Raw genomic sequence first — 17,945 nt, forward strand, 5'->3', positions numbered from 1 at the left:
ATGATGATGATGATGATGATTATTGTTGTTGTTGTTGTTGTTGTTGATATTATTATTATTTTTATTATTATTTTATTATTATTATTATTATTATTATTATTATTATTATTACTGTCGTCGTCGTTATTGTTCTTAATTGTGGTTGATGGGGCACTGACCATCCACTCACCCAATGTAGGAATAATTTTAGGTTACTCTACTGTACACACAGTGAAATGTTTCCTGTGTCCCATGAAACCATTTGGTCGCTTTCACACTGGGCCACCGGTGGCCGCCACCGGTGGCCCAGTGTGAAGGGGCCGGCAACTATACTCCATTTTTTTTTACTGAGGCGAAGACGCACTTGACAGGTTGGTGATGATTGGCGGAATGCAACATGTCCGAATAACATTTACTAACCCAAATTACCCCCTCAGATATAGGTTGTCAATTAATAATGCTAACGAGTAAAGAGATTATAAAGTAATGTTGCATTCAGCCAATCATCACCAACCTGTCAAGTACATCTTCGCCTTTATAAAAAAAAAAAACTGAGTGTAGTGTAGCCGTATGAAAACTCCGATTTGAAAAAATGCTTTACAGAGAGTGGCAGCAACCGCCAGTGGCGGACATTAGTTGCGCGAGCAAACCACCGCCGGGAGCTGGTTGCCGGCCGGGCAACCGCAGTGGCCTCGTATGAAAGGCTCCATTGAAAACTATGGGAGGCAACTAATTGCGGCCACCGGTGGCGGCCACCGGTGGCCTTGTGTGAAAGCGACCTATACTAAGCCGGGCAGTAACCACAGAGCCAGATAACGCCTGATGTCTGCTGAGTTTTTATTATTGTTATCATTATTACCCGTCCCCGCCCAGAGGGGCTTGGGAACGGGTATAGTTTTCACTCGGTTTGTTTGTCTGTCTGTCTGTTAACAACTTTACGCGAAAACTACAGGTGCGAATTTGACTAAAATTACTGGGACAATGAGCTATCACCTAATCACCTGATTCAATTTTGGGCCAAATTGGGCCAAGGCCTAGGCTGTAGGCCCAGGAAATGTAAAGAAAGGGAGAGGGGGGAGTAAAAATGGTTTTTTCGGCATAACCCCTTTGAAATTCGTCATATCGCATGAAACCAAATTTGCATGCTATAACGTGCCTCAGTACAGCAGGGGGGGTCACCCCACAGTTAGCGGTATGGGGGTCATTGTTAGGTGGGTGGGGCCCAAAATTTCAAATGGGCATAAAATCGTCAATATTCACCCGATGTACTCCAAATTTGACATATAACATCTTCCTATTGTGTTTATACGTCAGCACTAAAATGGCTGCCGGGAACGGGTTTGCTGTGCCTTGGCACCACTTCTTCTTCTTCTTCTTATTATTATTATTATTACCGGTGGTTGTAATACTGGTATTACTAGTGGTGGTAGCAGTAGTAGTAATAGTAGTAGTAGTAGTAGTAATAGTAGTAGTAGTAGTAGTAATAATAGTAGTAGTAGTAGTAATAGTAGTAGTAGTAGTAGTAGTAATAATAGTAGTAGTAGTAGTAGTAATAGTAGTAGTAGTAGTAGTAGTAGTAGTAGTAGTTGTTGTTGTTGTTGTTGTTGTTGCTGATGTATTTGTAGCAGTATCATTATTATTATTATTATTTATTTATTTATTATTATTATTTGTATTATTATTATTATTATTATTATTATTACTATTATTATTATTATTATTATTATTATTATTATTACTATTATTATTATTATTATTATTACTACTACTACTAGTAGTAGTAGTAATGGTAGTATAGTATTTGTAGTAGTAGTAGTATCATCATCATCATCATCATCATCAGCAGCAGCAGCAGCAGCAGCAGCAGCAGCAGCAGCATTCTAACCCTCACCCATCCGCCATGACAACAGATGGGTGTGAGTGGGCGTGGACGACGGAAGTGGGTGGGTGGAGGATGTGGGCAAAAACTGGTCAGCACACACACACACACACACACACACACACACACACACACACACACACACACACACGAGATCTCTCTCTCAACCGGACGTGAGTGTACAAGGTTACACCAGCTACGCATTACACAGCAGTTTCAGGAGGGTTCACTATTGTCATATATTGCCTACGGTCCAGATTTTTTACTTTCCACTTTTTTTTAGTTAACCTGCCACGTATCCCTCTTTCTGTCGGCTGCCAGGCACCATAATCTTGTACGGAATGGCCACAAAAAAATCACTTGTACATCGTCCTGTCCTCTCCCATCTGGACTCCCTCCCTCCAACTAGCATCCCCTTTCACATCAGGTCTCTCCATTCCATTCCTGTATCTCAATCTCACTCTCCCTTTCCTCGTTTTCCCCTCCATCTCACTCACATAAACTCTACTATTCAGTCTGTCTCTCCCCATCCTCTCCACACGGCCAAATCTTCTCGGAGTTTTTTTCTTAATATTTCCAATCACATTCACATCAACACCACAACGCTCCTTTACTTCATTTGTCTGTCTGTCTCTCCATGTAATTCCACATGCTGCATATCCACATCGACACCATAACTCTACTTCCTCATATAAAGCATCTATCAGTCTCTCCATGTAACGTCACATGCTGCTCTGAAATCTCATTTTCGCTGATCTAACTCTTGTGTCCTTCACACGAACGATTTTATTCACGTCACTCCTTCAGTACAGTAACCTCTTTTATTTTATTCTTTTCCTTTCCAGACGAATTTATTCACCGTTAGAAAACATCTCTCGTACTGATGGCATCAGTGAAGGCTGTTGTGAGTTTTTTCGGTTCGAAAAGTCTTTTCTAATTGCAGTTGTTTTATGCATAGTTCTTCGATGTCTCCATGATTTTGTTTTATGAGACTAGATGTTATGTGGCTATTTTACTATGCATTATTAATGATCTATCTATCTATCTATCTATCTGTCTATCCATCTATCTATCTATATATATCAATCTCTCTCTCTCTCTCTCTCTCTCTCTCTCTCTCTCTCTATATATATATATATATATATATATATATATATATATATGACCTGTGTAGTTACGCTGCCATGATTATTTTCTTTTTAATGTAATAAATTTCTTAAGTTGAATAACATCGTCTGTCGGTAGCAAGGATAAAAAAGTAACCTGCCATCGTAGTGATGGAATTAATATTGACCTCTTAACTGGGAAAACAGTAGGTCAGTAAAAAAAAAAAAAAAAAAAAAATCACCACCAGGGAAAAAGTCTGTCAGTGCAGAGCACTTCTGCTAACTGTACTAAGGCCCTTGCTCTAGGTGGCACAAGATATTTCGTAGCTCCCCTTCCTCGGCGATTTATTTTGAATATTACAATTTCTTACTTTCTTCCTCGTTACTGAGTCATTCAGTTATCAAAGAGTGCAATGTTTAATCTGGCAAATGTTGAAGAGAATGTACCGACGATCCTTTACAAAAAAAAAAAAAAAAGGCACAATTTATGATGCCGAAACAATGCGAAGACGAAGCCGCCAACCGAAACCTCATGTACCGATGTTTCCAGAAAGACAACAACAAAACATGACGCGGGCGTGCGCTTTATTCCTATAAATATTTTGCAGCCAATCGACTTCGTGTTAGTAGTATATATAGACATATAAGTCTGAAAGTTCTATTTGATCAAAACTATATTTACAGACATGACTGGGAATGTAAGGAATTGGTTTCAAGCTACGAAGAATATTAGTCACCAGGTTTAGACGGTGAGTAATTAGTGAATCCCTTCATCATACTGAAGGTTCTTCTTCTCAGCTTATTGGGGAGCGCGGTAGCTCAGTGGTAGGGTGTCGGGCTCATTATCGTGAGGTTGCGAGTTCGCGCCCTGCCCGGTGGCTGCTGTGCTGGGAGGGGTAGCGCTCTCCTGCAACCCTAGCAGGGCCGAGCTCGGGGATTCAGCCACTCAGTTTGTTGAGTATATATGTTAATATAATTATACATATGAACCATGAGATAAGGGAAACGCTTTCAAAACAGTAGTTTTGTTGACTGCGTTATTATTTTTAAGGTGAAGATTAGCAACTTTTGGGACTTTGTGAACGCTCCTATTTTGGAACAGGAGGGATGTGTGTGTGTGTGTGTGTGTGTGTGTGTGTGTGTGTGAAAAATGGCAGCTATAGACCAAAGGAAAAGCCTGGCAAGATGAACTCATGTCTGGAACTGCAATCACAGATGTTCTCTAGCTTATGCTGAACAGAAGAGTGTTTGTGTACACATTTATTGTGACTCTTTGGACCTTAATATAGGTGAGATGGGACGCTTCGTAACACCTCTTCCTAAACGATTTGTTAAACGATTTATCTTGCAACTTACACTTTAATATTTTTTGTTTATGTTCTTCAGATCATCTACATATCGTCAAGGTTTGCATCAATAACATACAGGGGAACAATGAACTGTAATGTGCAGAATAAATAATTGAGGAGAAGGTGCTACGAAACCTTCTCTGCCACCTATGAATCATCGTGGAGAGCTGTCAAACATACTATAAGTCATAATGATTCCTGATAATATTTCAACCTTGTGGAGATTTGCTGTGTATGAACGGACCACTTACAAGTTTTGAACTACCTGGAAGGTCAAAATATCGGCACTGATAATTTTCATAGTACTAACATGAATCGTGCTTAAAACAGGAAATTATTGGATGAAAATAGCTTTGATCTATCCGGTACTTGGTGAACACTGCTGTTTCGATTTAGCCATAAATAAGGAAAGTATAATACCAAAGACCTTCCCGATTTCCACAGTGCTTGAGAAATTGCATGTTATTTTCCTTACTGTTAAATTGAAGCATAAAACTGTTAAGCAAGTAATGATAGTATGCCCATGCTATTGTATTCTCACCAGATATTCATTTAATTTTATCACGATTTTCTTCAGTACTACAAAAATTATCAACCTTGATATTTTAGAATTCTCTGTAGTCCAAAACTCGCAAGTGGTCATTTATTTCAGGTCCTTTATTAATAAGATCACTGGTAAGAAAGACTGTCCCTCGAAGAACAGTGTGAGTCAGAGGAAGATGGGAAAGTGCTCACCCTCACAAACACTTGTGGTTATTAAGTTCAATTAAGCTTCACTCCCTCTCTTCCTAACCTGCCCCCTTTAACTCCATTTTCTACCCACCTCTCTCTCTCTCTCTCTCTCTCTCTCTCTCTCTCTCTCCTCCCATCAGGAGCGCAGAGGCCCGGGGCTCGTCTACTCAGTCCAGACCAATAAGGTGATTACGATCAGTCGATGTCTACTGCGTGGCAGCGTGGTCTTAGGTGAGGAATAAGCCCGAACCATCCCTCGATTTTACACCCTTACGAAACTAGAAAGTGTAAGAAACTCGTATATATAAGAGTTCTGGTAACGAAGACTACACTTTGAAGTATACAGTGTCTCATGGCACGGTGGCAAATTTTCAATATGTAGGTGGTAAATGGGTGGCTACCATTGGCCGTGGGAGGTACTACCGTGAGTGTGAAATGTGACTACAGGCTTTACAACTAGCCACACAATCATCATTCTTGGGCAGGAAACATTCAGCCACAAGTACAGTTGCTTGGTGATCCTTCTTGTGAGCAACTGTACATAGAGTCAAATCTGAAACTCTCGTCCAGTTACAAATCTTACTACACATCTATTTTTTTTTAACAGCTTCCAGCAAGTGCTGGGAAGTAATTAGTTGGTTTTGGCACTCGGCTTCCAGTCCCCAGAAAACATCAGCTGCACATTCACCTACCATGGCCAAACCCAGTTTGAGGATTCCTTAAAGGGATGTAGCCTATGGCGTCATTTTCAAATTAGATTAGATTTAAAAATTAGAGCAGTGGAAACTCGCGATGTGAAACAGTATTAAGTTTGCAACTGCTGTGGTCGGTGGCAAAGACATAACCGGTAATTTCTGCTGCGAGGTTATACAGACGACCCTCATCTCCCTCCCAGTCCCCCGAAAGGTGGATGGTGGACTGCAGAAACTTCTGGCAAACGGGTTTACGTACAGTACTGATGAGCTTGTGGCCAGAACAACAGCAACAACATCAACTACTACTACTACTACTATTACTACTACTATTACTACTACTATTATTACTACTACTACTACTACTGATTTCTTCATTATCATCTCGTACTAAGAAATATAAGGGTATGAGGGTAAGAAAAAATAAACACAGAATTATTCCTGGTTGGAATAGAAATGTTAAAACACTGTATGAGAGATCACGCTGTGACTACATGGAATGGTTGAAAAAGGGAAAAGAAAGAAATTCAAAGGAGTACATGAAGATGGTTGGTAGTAGGAAAGAATTTAAATTAGCACTCTCTAAGTGCAAGAAGGAAGAAATTAATGAAAGATCAAAGGCTGTGGAAGAAAAATTCTTAAATAAGAATATGACAGCCTTTTGGAAAGAAATCAAGAAACAAAGTAATAAAATAAGGTCATCAAAAGTAGTTGATGGGACCAGTAATGATAAGGAAATAATAAACATTTTTAATGGAAGAATGCTCAGAGGAGTTGGAGATGTTAGTAGTGGTGATGAAGAGGACTCCTTTCTCACAGTATTGAAAGAAAGGTGGAAAATTAAAAGAAAGTTTCATATATGCATATCAGTTGAAAGACTTTCTGTGTTAATTAAGTCATTGAATGATGGAATAGGGCATGATGGATTACATTCTTTTTTACTAAAGCATGCTTCAGTGGAGTTTTTAAATATTTTAACACATTTTATCAACAGTTGTTTTACTCATTGTTACATACCTGTTGAAATGTTAAAGGGTGATATCACTCCCATAGTGAAAGATCTGAAGGGTAATGCAGCGGACTCTGCTAACTATAGACCAGTAATGGTTTCATCTTGTCTTTTAAAAATTTTAGAACTTCATTTTTTAAATATTTTAAGTGGGAGTGTATTTTTTGATTCCAAACAATTTGGCTTCTGTAATGGAATGTCTACAAGAGATGCTTGTTTTTTATTAAAAGAAACCATTAGGTCATATACAAAAGGAGGCAGAAAATCATACATAGCTTTTATGGATCTATCAAAGGCCTTTGATAATGTTGATCATTTTAAATTGGGTCATATTTTACTGGATAAAGGAGTTCCCCCTGACTTAACATTAACTTTAATGAGATATTTAAGAAACCAGTTAGCAAGAATTACATGGAATGGGAGTAAAGGAATGTATCATATAATTAATAAAGGAGTGAGGCAGGGAGGAGTTCTTTCTCCTTTACTTTTTAAACTGTACATAGATAATGTTTTAAAAACCCTGACGGAAACAGATGTGGGTTGCTGCCTTGGGGTTGTTAGATTGAATGCAATTGCATATGCTGATGATATAGCATTACTAGCTGATAGTGAAGAGCATATTCTATATATGTGTGACATATTTGAACAGAATATTAATAGTCTTAATTTAAGAATTAACAATGATAAATCAAAAATTGTTATATTTCAACATAATAAGAAACAGGCACAAGGTATCCGTTATTTAAATTGTTATGAAGTGGTAAATGAATACAAATATTTAGGCCATGTAATTCAAGACAACTTTTCTGATAATCAAGATATTTATTTCAGATTGAACTCATTTTATGCTAAATTTAATTCAGTAATTAGAAAATTTAAGAACGTTAATGCACAGACGTTACTGTATTTGTTTAAAGCATACTGTGTCCCTGACTATGGTTTAAGTATTTGGAATATGAAAGATATGCTTAAAAGCAATGTATTCAGAAGCTTTGAAAGTGCATTTGCAAATGCTCTTAAGAAAATATATAATGTGCCAAGATTAATAAGTAATCATAGTATATCTAAGGCAGCAGGACTACTTTTACTTAGACACCATGTTGCCCTAGTGCAAGCTAGGTATTGTAAAGCCCTAAGTAGAAAGAATAATGCGGTTTTTAGGTTATTTTATCAGTCCTCTGGCCACCATGTTCCTCATTTATTGAAATATTTTTATGATAAATATGAGATAGATATATTGGATAACTCTGTGGACATTATAAATGCCAGAATTCAGTGGGTGCAGAACCATGAGGAAATAAGTGGTGTGGAGTTAATGTAAATTTCGAAAAAGATGTATAACAGTTGATACTGAATGTGTTGGTATGCAAATTGTATATATTGAATTTATTTATTTATTTATTTTTTTTTTAATTAATGAAATTGGATCAACTCCTCGATCTGATTGTTAAGGATTTATTTATTGTAAATATTTTATTAAATTCAATTGTAAAGGAGTATCTATAGTATTTATGATGATGAAATGTATTATATTTTATGTATCACGAGATACGAAATAAAGACGATTGATTGATTGATTGATTGACTACTACTACTACTATTATTACTACTACTACTACTACTACTATTACTACTACTACTACTATTACTACTACTACTGCAGCAGCTGCTGCTGCTGCTGTTACAGTTCCAGGATCGAAGTACGTATCTATGATTTAAAAAAAAAAAAAAAAAAAAACAGAGGAAAATTCTGTGATTCTACCGACTGTGAAGTCTAAATTGTGATCAAGAAGGCCTTTAGAAAATAAAGTTGTCAAAAAAACAAAAAAAAAAACGGAAAAGTACAGCAAGTTAAAGAGTAAGAAAAGTGCAAACTCTGTAGACAGCGATCATTGAAAAATGAAAATATGGTAAATTATGTTATTCTGCCTAAATCTGTAGTCAAGCAGCCCAGTTGAAAAAAGGGAAAAGTTTAGAGAGTTGGAGACTGAGGAAAGCGTAACTCTCTGACCTCGAAGTACGTCGTCAGCCAGGGTAGCTCCGGATCCGTATTTTCGACGGTGAAGAGGACATTCTTGGTGGGCAGGACGGTACCTTCCGCCACAGCCTTGATGCGAAGTGGCAGTCTTCCTCCATGTTTCTGTTGGTAATATGATAAGTATAATTCCTTCAACTTAATTTGGCCCAGACTTTCATCCTTTTGCGGCTTGTTTCACGTAGGTCAGTGGCGGAAAAGACAATACCACGGCTCTACTGTACAGTCTGTCCATGGCACCCCATCGTGACTAACATATTCTACCGCTAATCTGTTGTTACAACTCAATATTCAAGATGGAGAGATGTCATCTTTATGCAAAGTTAAAGTGAAACGATTAGAGATCTATTTATGTCACATTGGCGACTCCATAACGACTCTTCTTCAGAGGTCAATAATAGACAGTTCGTTCATTACATTCTTATTTTAGAGCAAAGCACACTAGCTTCAATATATATATATATATATATATATATATATATATATATATATATATATATATATATATATATATATATATATATATATATATATATATATATATATATATATATATATATTTACGTGTCCAACTCTGGGCAAAGGCTTCAGGGCCTATTTCTCGGGGCCTTTGACCTATCCCAAGGCCCAGTAGTCCTCCTACACCTCCACTTGTCACCACTTCGGCGCTAACACCCACCGTCCATACTGAATACATGCTAGGAGTGTCTCGTACAGGACTGGTGTATTGGTATTAGCGGGGGTATTTTTGCGACATGTCGGCGGGGCATCTGGTAGATCAGGAAAGTCTGCTTTTTAGGAAAATCAAATCCTTAAACTGTTCCCTGCCCCAGCCGGGATTCGATCCTGGGTCCATTAGGACCGTAGGCCGCCTCTCTATCGATTCATATATATATATATATATATATATATATATATATATATATATATATATATTTATATATATATATTGCAAAGAAGAAGGAACCAAAGCCTAGAAGTCCGCAATAATTCTTACCTCCAAGGAAAAAAAAAAAAAGTCAAAATCAAGATTCCTCCTTTTGTATTTGGCTGTCTTATTATTTCTTGTTGGAGGAAACAAATCATGGATTTCTGGCATTTAGTTCCTTCTTCCCTGCATTTAAAAACAATGGAGATGCCTAGACATATTATATTTAAAAGACTGGAAGTCAGAGGCAGAGGGAAATATACAGTACACAGAGGACGATAGTTTCTGAGTTGATATGTTGCAAACATGACGGACAGGGTGTATCGGTTGGCTCTTGCTTTACAAAGTTGGAGACAAGGGGGTGATAATGTGCTGCCAGACGCTGCACAATAGGCGTTACGGCAAATACTGTAAAGCACGGACCGAAAAAAACCATGAAATGCGATTCTGTCCTGGCATACGTTGGCAGCCCTAACGATAGATTACTGCCACATCAACTACTATACTCTTTTTACTCAAACTTGGCCCAAAACTGCCGTCTTTCCACCATGAATGCTGAATTATGACAATATATTAGTACGAAAATATGATGTTAGACATGAAGAATTAGTATGGAAAGGATGTACAGCCGTAATAGTAATAGTCTTTTTTCTGCCACTGAGCTACATGAAATAACCTGCAACTGGACGAAAATCTGGTCAAGTTAGAGCAAAATGAGTATAGCTGTAAATAAGAGGAAGCGGAGTTATATGTTATGATTTATATAGGTAATACAGAACAGTCAACTCCACATGGTCCAATAACTGCGGATGGCACTGAGCCCACGTCCTGAAACAGAATACGTCAACACTGATTAACAGCTTGTAAACAATACGCCAAAGTTCTCCAAAAACCAGTGCCTGGCACCCAAAACTTAAATATATATATATATATATATATATATATATATATATATATATATATATATATATATATATATATATATATATATATATATACCTACTGGAATGTAGGTCGGAGTTGGAGAGAAAGCGGCCAAATGGCACAGGAAAGCGTGACATAGAGGCGATTTGTTTGTGGCCCTCCACTATGGGTTTAAGACGCCTAGCAATAGACTGATAGGAAAGCCCTATCACGTCACAAGTTATTTTTTTGTTTTATTGGGGAAAATATTGCAAGGCATGAAAGTTAAAAGTATAACAGGTGTGTCCGGGAAGGATTACTGTATCTCAACAAAGAAGCATCTCTATGTGTATATATATATATATATATATATATATATATATATATATATATATATATATATATATATATATATATATATATATATATATATATATATATATATATATGCTGTAAACGGAGAGAGAGAGAGAGAGAGAGAGAGAGAGAATGTAAAATATTTGCACTTAAGTGAAAGAGGGTATACGTTTGCTTGAGAGTAGGTGTGTGTGATAAGCATATAGAGGATGACACTAAAAAGAGTTAGGCCTAGAGAGTGAAGAGGTAAGTAACTCACCTCCACTATTTGCTGCCATCCAGCCTCGTTAAAAACGCCGTCCTTCCTATACACAGCAGAGTAAATCCTTTTGGCTTCATCAATGGCCTCCTGAGTCACCACGGGCCCAACCAGCCATCTCTTCAACACGTACTGAAGCCCGAAGAAACACGTGTAGGGGAACCTGAAGTAAATCAAGGGCCGAGATAAAACAAGGCTAATTAGATTGGCTTTAAGGTGACTAGTAACCAAGGAGACTCAAATCCAACTCATTACTAAGGCTCATCGAATTTCATGCAACTATGTCTTGGTATTCTTGTTGTGGGAGTGGCCCAGTTCCGTCAGATAAAAACAATCAGACCATAATGGAGGGGTTAACTATGGCAATATGTAACCCCTTCAGTGCAAAAATTGTATACTTAGGATAACTGATCGAATGACTGAGTACATTAAAAAGATCAAGGAAGCCTTACGACAGAGGACATTGCTGCCGTACAAAAGAAGTAAAGCTGAGCAAGGATACAATACATACATACAGCATATACATAAAAAATAAATCAGAAGTATGTAGCATACCGCATGATACAGTACACTACAGTATATCACGTGATCACCTGCTAAACCCGCTGAGGTATGTGGCACTTCCCAGTCCTATCTATGCCAGATTCACTTTGGTTAACCAGCGGACAAGTGAGTTAAACTCCTTCAGGTGGTTAAGTCCACCACCGGTTGTCAAGTGACTGCTAAGTCCCGGAAGAGATTAGCCATAATAAAAACACAGGCTGAGCAGGCTCACTCTCAGTCACTCACTACGTCACACCACATGGTATTCCCCCCCCCTCTCTCTCTCTCTCTCTCTCTCTCTCACAACATACCCATGTACCATACAGTGTGTTACAGCGCATCAATATTATGTAACCTGGGCTGTACAACAGAGTGTTTGATAATGTCCTTTGTGGTAGCACGAATCTCGGTCCATTACATTAGTGAATCCTAGAACTATCACACGCAATCAACAACACACTCCTGTAACAGACATTCTTCTCAGACATGTCAACGTGGCTGCCTCTTCTGGATGCCTGCCTTAACGATCCTAAACTCACCGACCTAAGGTGATGCCATGCAATACTGTGAGCTATCCCATCGGAGGCGGCCACACTCGTCCTCTGCATCACAAAGGCACCACCAGAAGAAGAAAAATATGAGGCAATAAAACCTGTCCTTCAGGATGCACTAGGTAAAACACGCCTGACGTACACCCTCTCAAAAATTTTTCGGCAGTCCTTGCTCTGATACCCTTCGCAATGATTACTGTTACAGACGGCGAGAATACGTGGTGTGGTTGGTACCCCTGTACCTCTCTCCCTTTCCCACTAGATTTCATCAATAGCAGACGAATTAACACACACTAGCAACACAGGGCCAGGGATTCCAACCACGCACAGTCATTCAGGAGTTGATGCAGAATGCCTCGTGTGGTGTGTAATAATGTATTGTGCCGTAAGCGTGCAAATAAATTTTTTATAGCCTGTACCTTAAAGAACTTGATAACATCAGGGCAGATGGCAAAAGTCCTTCTGTGTTACTCACTCACATGCAAGCCCTCAACACAACGTCAAGCGTTAACCTCTCAGGCCAACTTCTCCACCTGTGGCTGAACTACTACATGCCAAGTGAAATTAAGATGCACCTTGCAATGGTTCGGGAATCCATCAGCCTGGATGAATTCGGCCAAATGGCGGATCACCCCTACGACCAGTTTGAGTATGCCACTAATACAAAAACTTACAGCCAACCTCATATGAGTCCCCCACCATTGCACCATACTTATCTCTTGCCACCATAAGCAATGATGACGGTGCAGTACAAAATCCGCCCAAAGTAAACACTAACCCACCCATCACTTAAGTTACTAGCATTACCAACACAGTGCAAAAACCATATCACATGCAGCAAACACTAGCTAATTCAATCGGACAACCTGAGGAAGTTAAAAAGTTTGTCTATCCAGGTAAACTGTGATGTGTTAGTGAAAGTGCTTGCCTGCCTCCAGGAAACTGAACGGTGACTTCCGTGTGTCACTAATACGTCTCATTTCCCTAGTGCATTCCAGCACCAAATACCCCCAGTCCATAGACTCCATTGTAAACAATCCCCATAATACTATTACCACTGCTGGGTTGGTGCACAAGCGCAACGCTGCATATCTCCATGTGGGAGGCCGGAAAACAACTAGAGTGGGGGAGGGTGACTGCCATCTTGTGATGTTTGTGATGTTGGTGATAGATCAAGCAACAGCCACACACTTTCTTGTTTACATAGGGGCAACTGTCAGTGTTGTCCCGTCCACCTCAGATATCACGGTTCATGAACATCCCTTGTATGGCCTCCTGGCCGCCAACTGATGTCTGATTGCCACCTATTGCAACGAAACAATATACCTCAATTTCGGAGTGAGGGAAAGCATCATTTAGCCCTCCATCATGGCTAATGTGCACCACCCCATATTGGGTATCGATTTTTTATGCATGTATGACATCCTGGTTGATACTAAATGCTGCTGGCTCATCTACATGCCAACGAACCTCCCTATCTAAGCAACTCCATGCACTGAGGACACACCATACACAACACATCTGGGCCCACCATCATCCTACGATGCCCTGCTCCTGGAGTATTCCCAGCTCACCACCCCTGGTCCACAAACAACCACACACAAACATGGGGTGGTGCACAGAATAATTACCTCCGGTCCACTGTGCTATGCCAGCTTCACTGTCTCCCACCTGAGCTCCTGCAGGTGGCAAAGAAGGAGTTCAGTCAACTGTCTCCAAGTGGGCGTCATCTTCCACTCCCGCAGCTGCTGGTCATCACTGCTTCTCATGATGCCAAAGACAACGGAAGGGGAATGGCGAGCAGGTAGGGACTACAGGGCATTCAGTGGACTGACCATTACCCCATACCCAATGTGTTAAATTTTCATGCCAGACTTCATGGCCATATTATATTCTCCAACACTGATCTTTTGTGGGCATTTCATCACATACCTGTGGCCCCCAGTGATGTGCAAAAGGCGGCAGTCACAACACAATTCAGCCTTATTGAGTACCTTCTGATGAATTTCAGCTTCTGAAGTACTGTGCAGACATTCCAACATTACATGGACCAGGTAGTGCGAGGCCTTGACTTCGTTGAAGTGTATATTGACGACATTCTCGTTGCCTCAACAACTGAACACGAGCATGCATCTCTTCTCCAGACTACAAGATTTTGGCCTTAAAATCCATCCCTCCAAGTGCATATTGGAAGTGCTATCCTTGAACCTCCTTGGGCATCATGTGTCAGCCACTGGCATCGCCCCTCTACCATAGAAGGTGCTGACAGTTAAGGATTTCACTCAACCCCAGTCGGCCTGTAAGATGCACGAGTTCCTGGGCATGATTAATTATTACCACTACTTCATCCACCACGTTGCCACACTAGTGACCCCTCTTATGATCACCTGAAGGGGCTAAAGAAACCAGCTAACAATCCTCTCGCATGGATAAAGGAAGCTCAAGAAGTGTTCACTACTGTTAAAGATTGACTGGTGTAGTTCACACTCCTTGCCTATCCAGCCCCTAATGCCTCCACAGTCCTCATAACGGACACCTCTTCCTCGGCTAGAAGCAGTCCTGCAACAAGAAATTCATGGCGCCCTCAGACCTTCTTTAATCAATGCCTAGAGCCCGTGCAAAGAAAGTACAGTGCCTTCGACAGGGAACTCTTGGCCATCTATGAAGCTATCCATTACCTCTGCCTCTTTCTCGAAGCCAGAGAGTTCCATATATTAACAGACCACAAACTCATGATATTCGCCATGGCTCAAAGCAGTAACAACTTCTCCCCATGGGTGCATTGGCAACTAGCTTCCACTTCAGAATACACCTCAGATACCCATCATATTCAGGGGCAGGACAATGCTGTGTGATATGTCCTTTCCCAAGGCATTTTTTTTTTTTATGAGGGGAAGAGGGAACCAAAGGCAAGAAGCCCACATATTGCTTCCTCCAAGGAAAAGCAAAAACAGGATTACAGAGAGCCAAATTCAAGATAATTTCATTTTGAGATGCCTTGACACACTGCGTTTGAAAGACTGGAGTTCATAGGCAGTAGGAAATACAGACAGAGAGAGAAAGTTCCAGAGTTGACCTGTTGCATACATGAAGGACTGGGAGTAATGGTTAACTCTTGTATTTGAGAGCTAGACAGAAAAGGAATAAGAGTTTGTTGCTAGACGGATGCTATGCACCTGCCGTAGTGGAGGAGTGATGCAAGCAGACAGTTCAGAGGAGCATTGACAGCTGAAGTAGCAACAGAAAAGAGATATAGATGCAAAAAGAGACAGAGGATGAAGTGTGTCAGTAAGAAGACGAGAGATAATGAGACGAAAAGCCTTTGACTCCAGCTTGTTGAGATGATCTATATGTGAGGAGCCTCCTCACACGTGAGAGGTAACACAGGGGTGAATAAAACCTGTGCATAAAGTCAACAGCAGTGTAGGGATAAAGAAGGCATGGAGTCGGCTTAGCACACCTGATCTTTTGGAAGCAGATTTTTCAATAGAGGTAATATAAACCCTTCCAAGATAAATTCCGAGAGAATTACACCCCAAGCATGTTTAAAGATGATGCAGGATTGACTAGGAATTTGTTGAAAATTAGAGGATACTCCTGCGGAAGACTGTTGGGTTGATCGATGTAATAAATGAGTTTTTCATGCACTGAAAACAAGAAGATTACTTTTACCCCAATCAGAGGTATGTGCCAAGTCATACATTAGGTTTGCCATAGCCCCATCCCTTGTTTTCGTAGTTACTGCTGAGATGGACACTGCAAGAAGTGAATACAAAGGCAAAGGGTGGATTCATCAGCATATGGGTGGATAGGGTTAGATGTACAGCTTAGAAGGACATTGATAAATAAAAGGAAGAGAGTTGGTGATAGGACAGAACCCTGAGAAACACCACTGCTGATAGCTCTTGGAGAACGGTGGCCATCTACAACAGCAGCTATAGAATGACTAGAAAGGAAGCAGATGCAAGGATAGAAGCCGTAAGAGTGCTGTTTGAAAATAAATGATTTATGCTAGACTCGATCGAAAGGCTTTTGAGATATCATGTGCCTTGGCAAAGCTTTTGCCAAAGTCTCGAAAGGAAGATGACCAGGAGAATGAAAGGTAGGTGAGAAGATTTCCAGTGGAGTGTCCCTGCCAGAACCCAAACTGACGATCAGAAAGTAGATACTGATAGGAAAGATCTATCTTGCCAAACGCCTCAATCCCGTAAGGGGTGGTTGCAAACAAATCTCCTTCATGTCGCCCTGTCCAATGCCACTTCACTGCCTTGCTCCCAGCTCACCCCCCCCCCCTCCTCTCTCTCATATACCTCTCCACTCCAACCCTCCATCTCATCCTCGGCCTCTCCCTCCCTCACCTCCCCCCTCCACCTCACTTGCACAAACTCTCCTCGTTAGTTTCTCGTTCTCCATCCTCTCCACATGGCCAAATCACCTCTGTGCATTTCTCCTAACGCTTTCTATTACATCCACGTCCACACCACAGCGCTCCTTCACTTCCTCTTTTGTCAGTCTGTCTCTCCATGTAACTCCACATGCTTCTCTCAAAGAATTCATTTCTACTGCTCTCACTCTTGACTTGTGTCCTTCCAACAAGGTCCGAGCTTCACTTCCATACGTTACAGTTGGTATCACAATAGTGTCATGCAGTGGCTTTTTTACATGCATGCTCACTTCCCTGTTCCTTATCACTCCTTTCCAAGAACCAGCAACTTTTCATCCCTGTTGTACCCTTTCAAGCACTTCACCCTCTAAACTTCCATCCTTACTCATCACACCACCCAAGTACATAAATGCACTCACATTTTCTATTTACTCCTCATCCAGCCTCACTGCACATTCGGTGACTCCACTTCTCTCAAAGACAATAACTTTATTCTTCCCTACATTCACCTTAAGATTCCATTTCTTACACACACTCCCTAACTTATTCACCAAGCCTTGCAGTTCCCCTTCGTCTTCTCTTAACCATACAGTACAGTATCATCTGCAAACAACAGTACAGAGAGTTTCCAAACGCTGCCCTCTCTTATCAGGGTCGCTCCAACACCCACTGTACAACCTTATATCTCTTTTATAACTCCATCCATATACAGATTGAACAATCATGGGGACATGTCACATCCCTGTTTCAATCCAACATTCAGCTAGAAAAATTCGTTCAGTTCACTATCCACACGCACAGCAGCCTTAGTACGCTCATCCATACTCTTCACGGCATTCATCAACTTCCCATTTACTCCATATATCCTTAATACTTTCCACATTTCTTGTCTTTCCACCCTGTCATATGCTTTCTCCAAATCCATGAAGGCCGCATACTTCTGTCCCTTCTCTAGAAACTTTTCCATCAAAGACCTAAGAATGAATATCTGATCTACACAACCTTTTCCTTTCCTAAAACCTCCCTGTTCTTCTCCAACCTATTCCTCTGTTATTTCCTTAACTCTGTCAATAAGTATCCTACCATGTACCTTTCCTATTACACTAAGACAAATACTGTACCCCTATGATTACCACACGCTTCTTTTTCCCCCTTTCCTTTGTACAGGGGAACAATTATACCTGACTTCCAATCCTCCAGGACCTTACGTTCCTCCCAGGCCAATCTACACATCTTCCA

At 40.3% G+C, this 17,945-nt stretch overlaps 1 protein-coding gene across 1 annotated transcript in view; it reads right to left on the reverse strand.

Annotated features, from left to right (window-relative positions):
• The window catches only part of LOC145391705 (nicotinamide phosphoribosyltransferase-like), a 230,643-nt gene that overhangs the window by 162,722 nt on the left and 49,976 nt on the right, over positions 1-17,945 (reverse strand). The window contains exons 3-4 of the mRNA XM_080266243.1: positions 11,229-11,391; positions 8,758-8,886 (exon numbers count right to left, since the gene is read on the reverse strand). Of these exons, the coding sequence (XP_080122369.1) occupies positions 8,758-8,886; positions 11,229-11,391 (292 nt within the window). The remainder of the gene's footprint in view (positions 1-8,757; positions 8,887-11,228; positions 11,392-17,945) is intronic.

Source organism: Coenobita brevimanus, chromosome 19 (genome assembly GCF_032717465.1).
Source record: "Coenobita brevimanus isolate Jiangsu-jjx chromosome 19, ASM3271746v2, whole genome shotgun sequence".
NCBI classification, from domain to species: domain Eukaryota; kingdom Metazoa; phylum Arthropoda; class Malacostraca; order Decapoda; family Coenobitidae; genus Coenobita; species Coenobita brevimanus.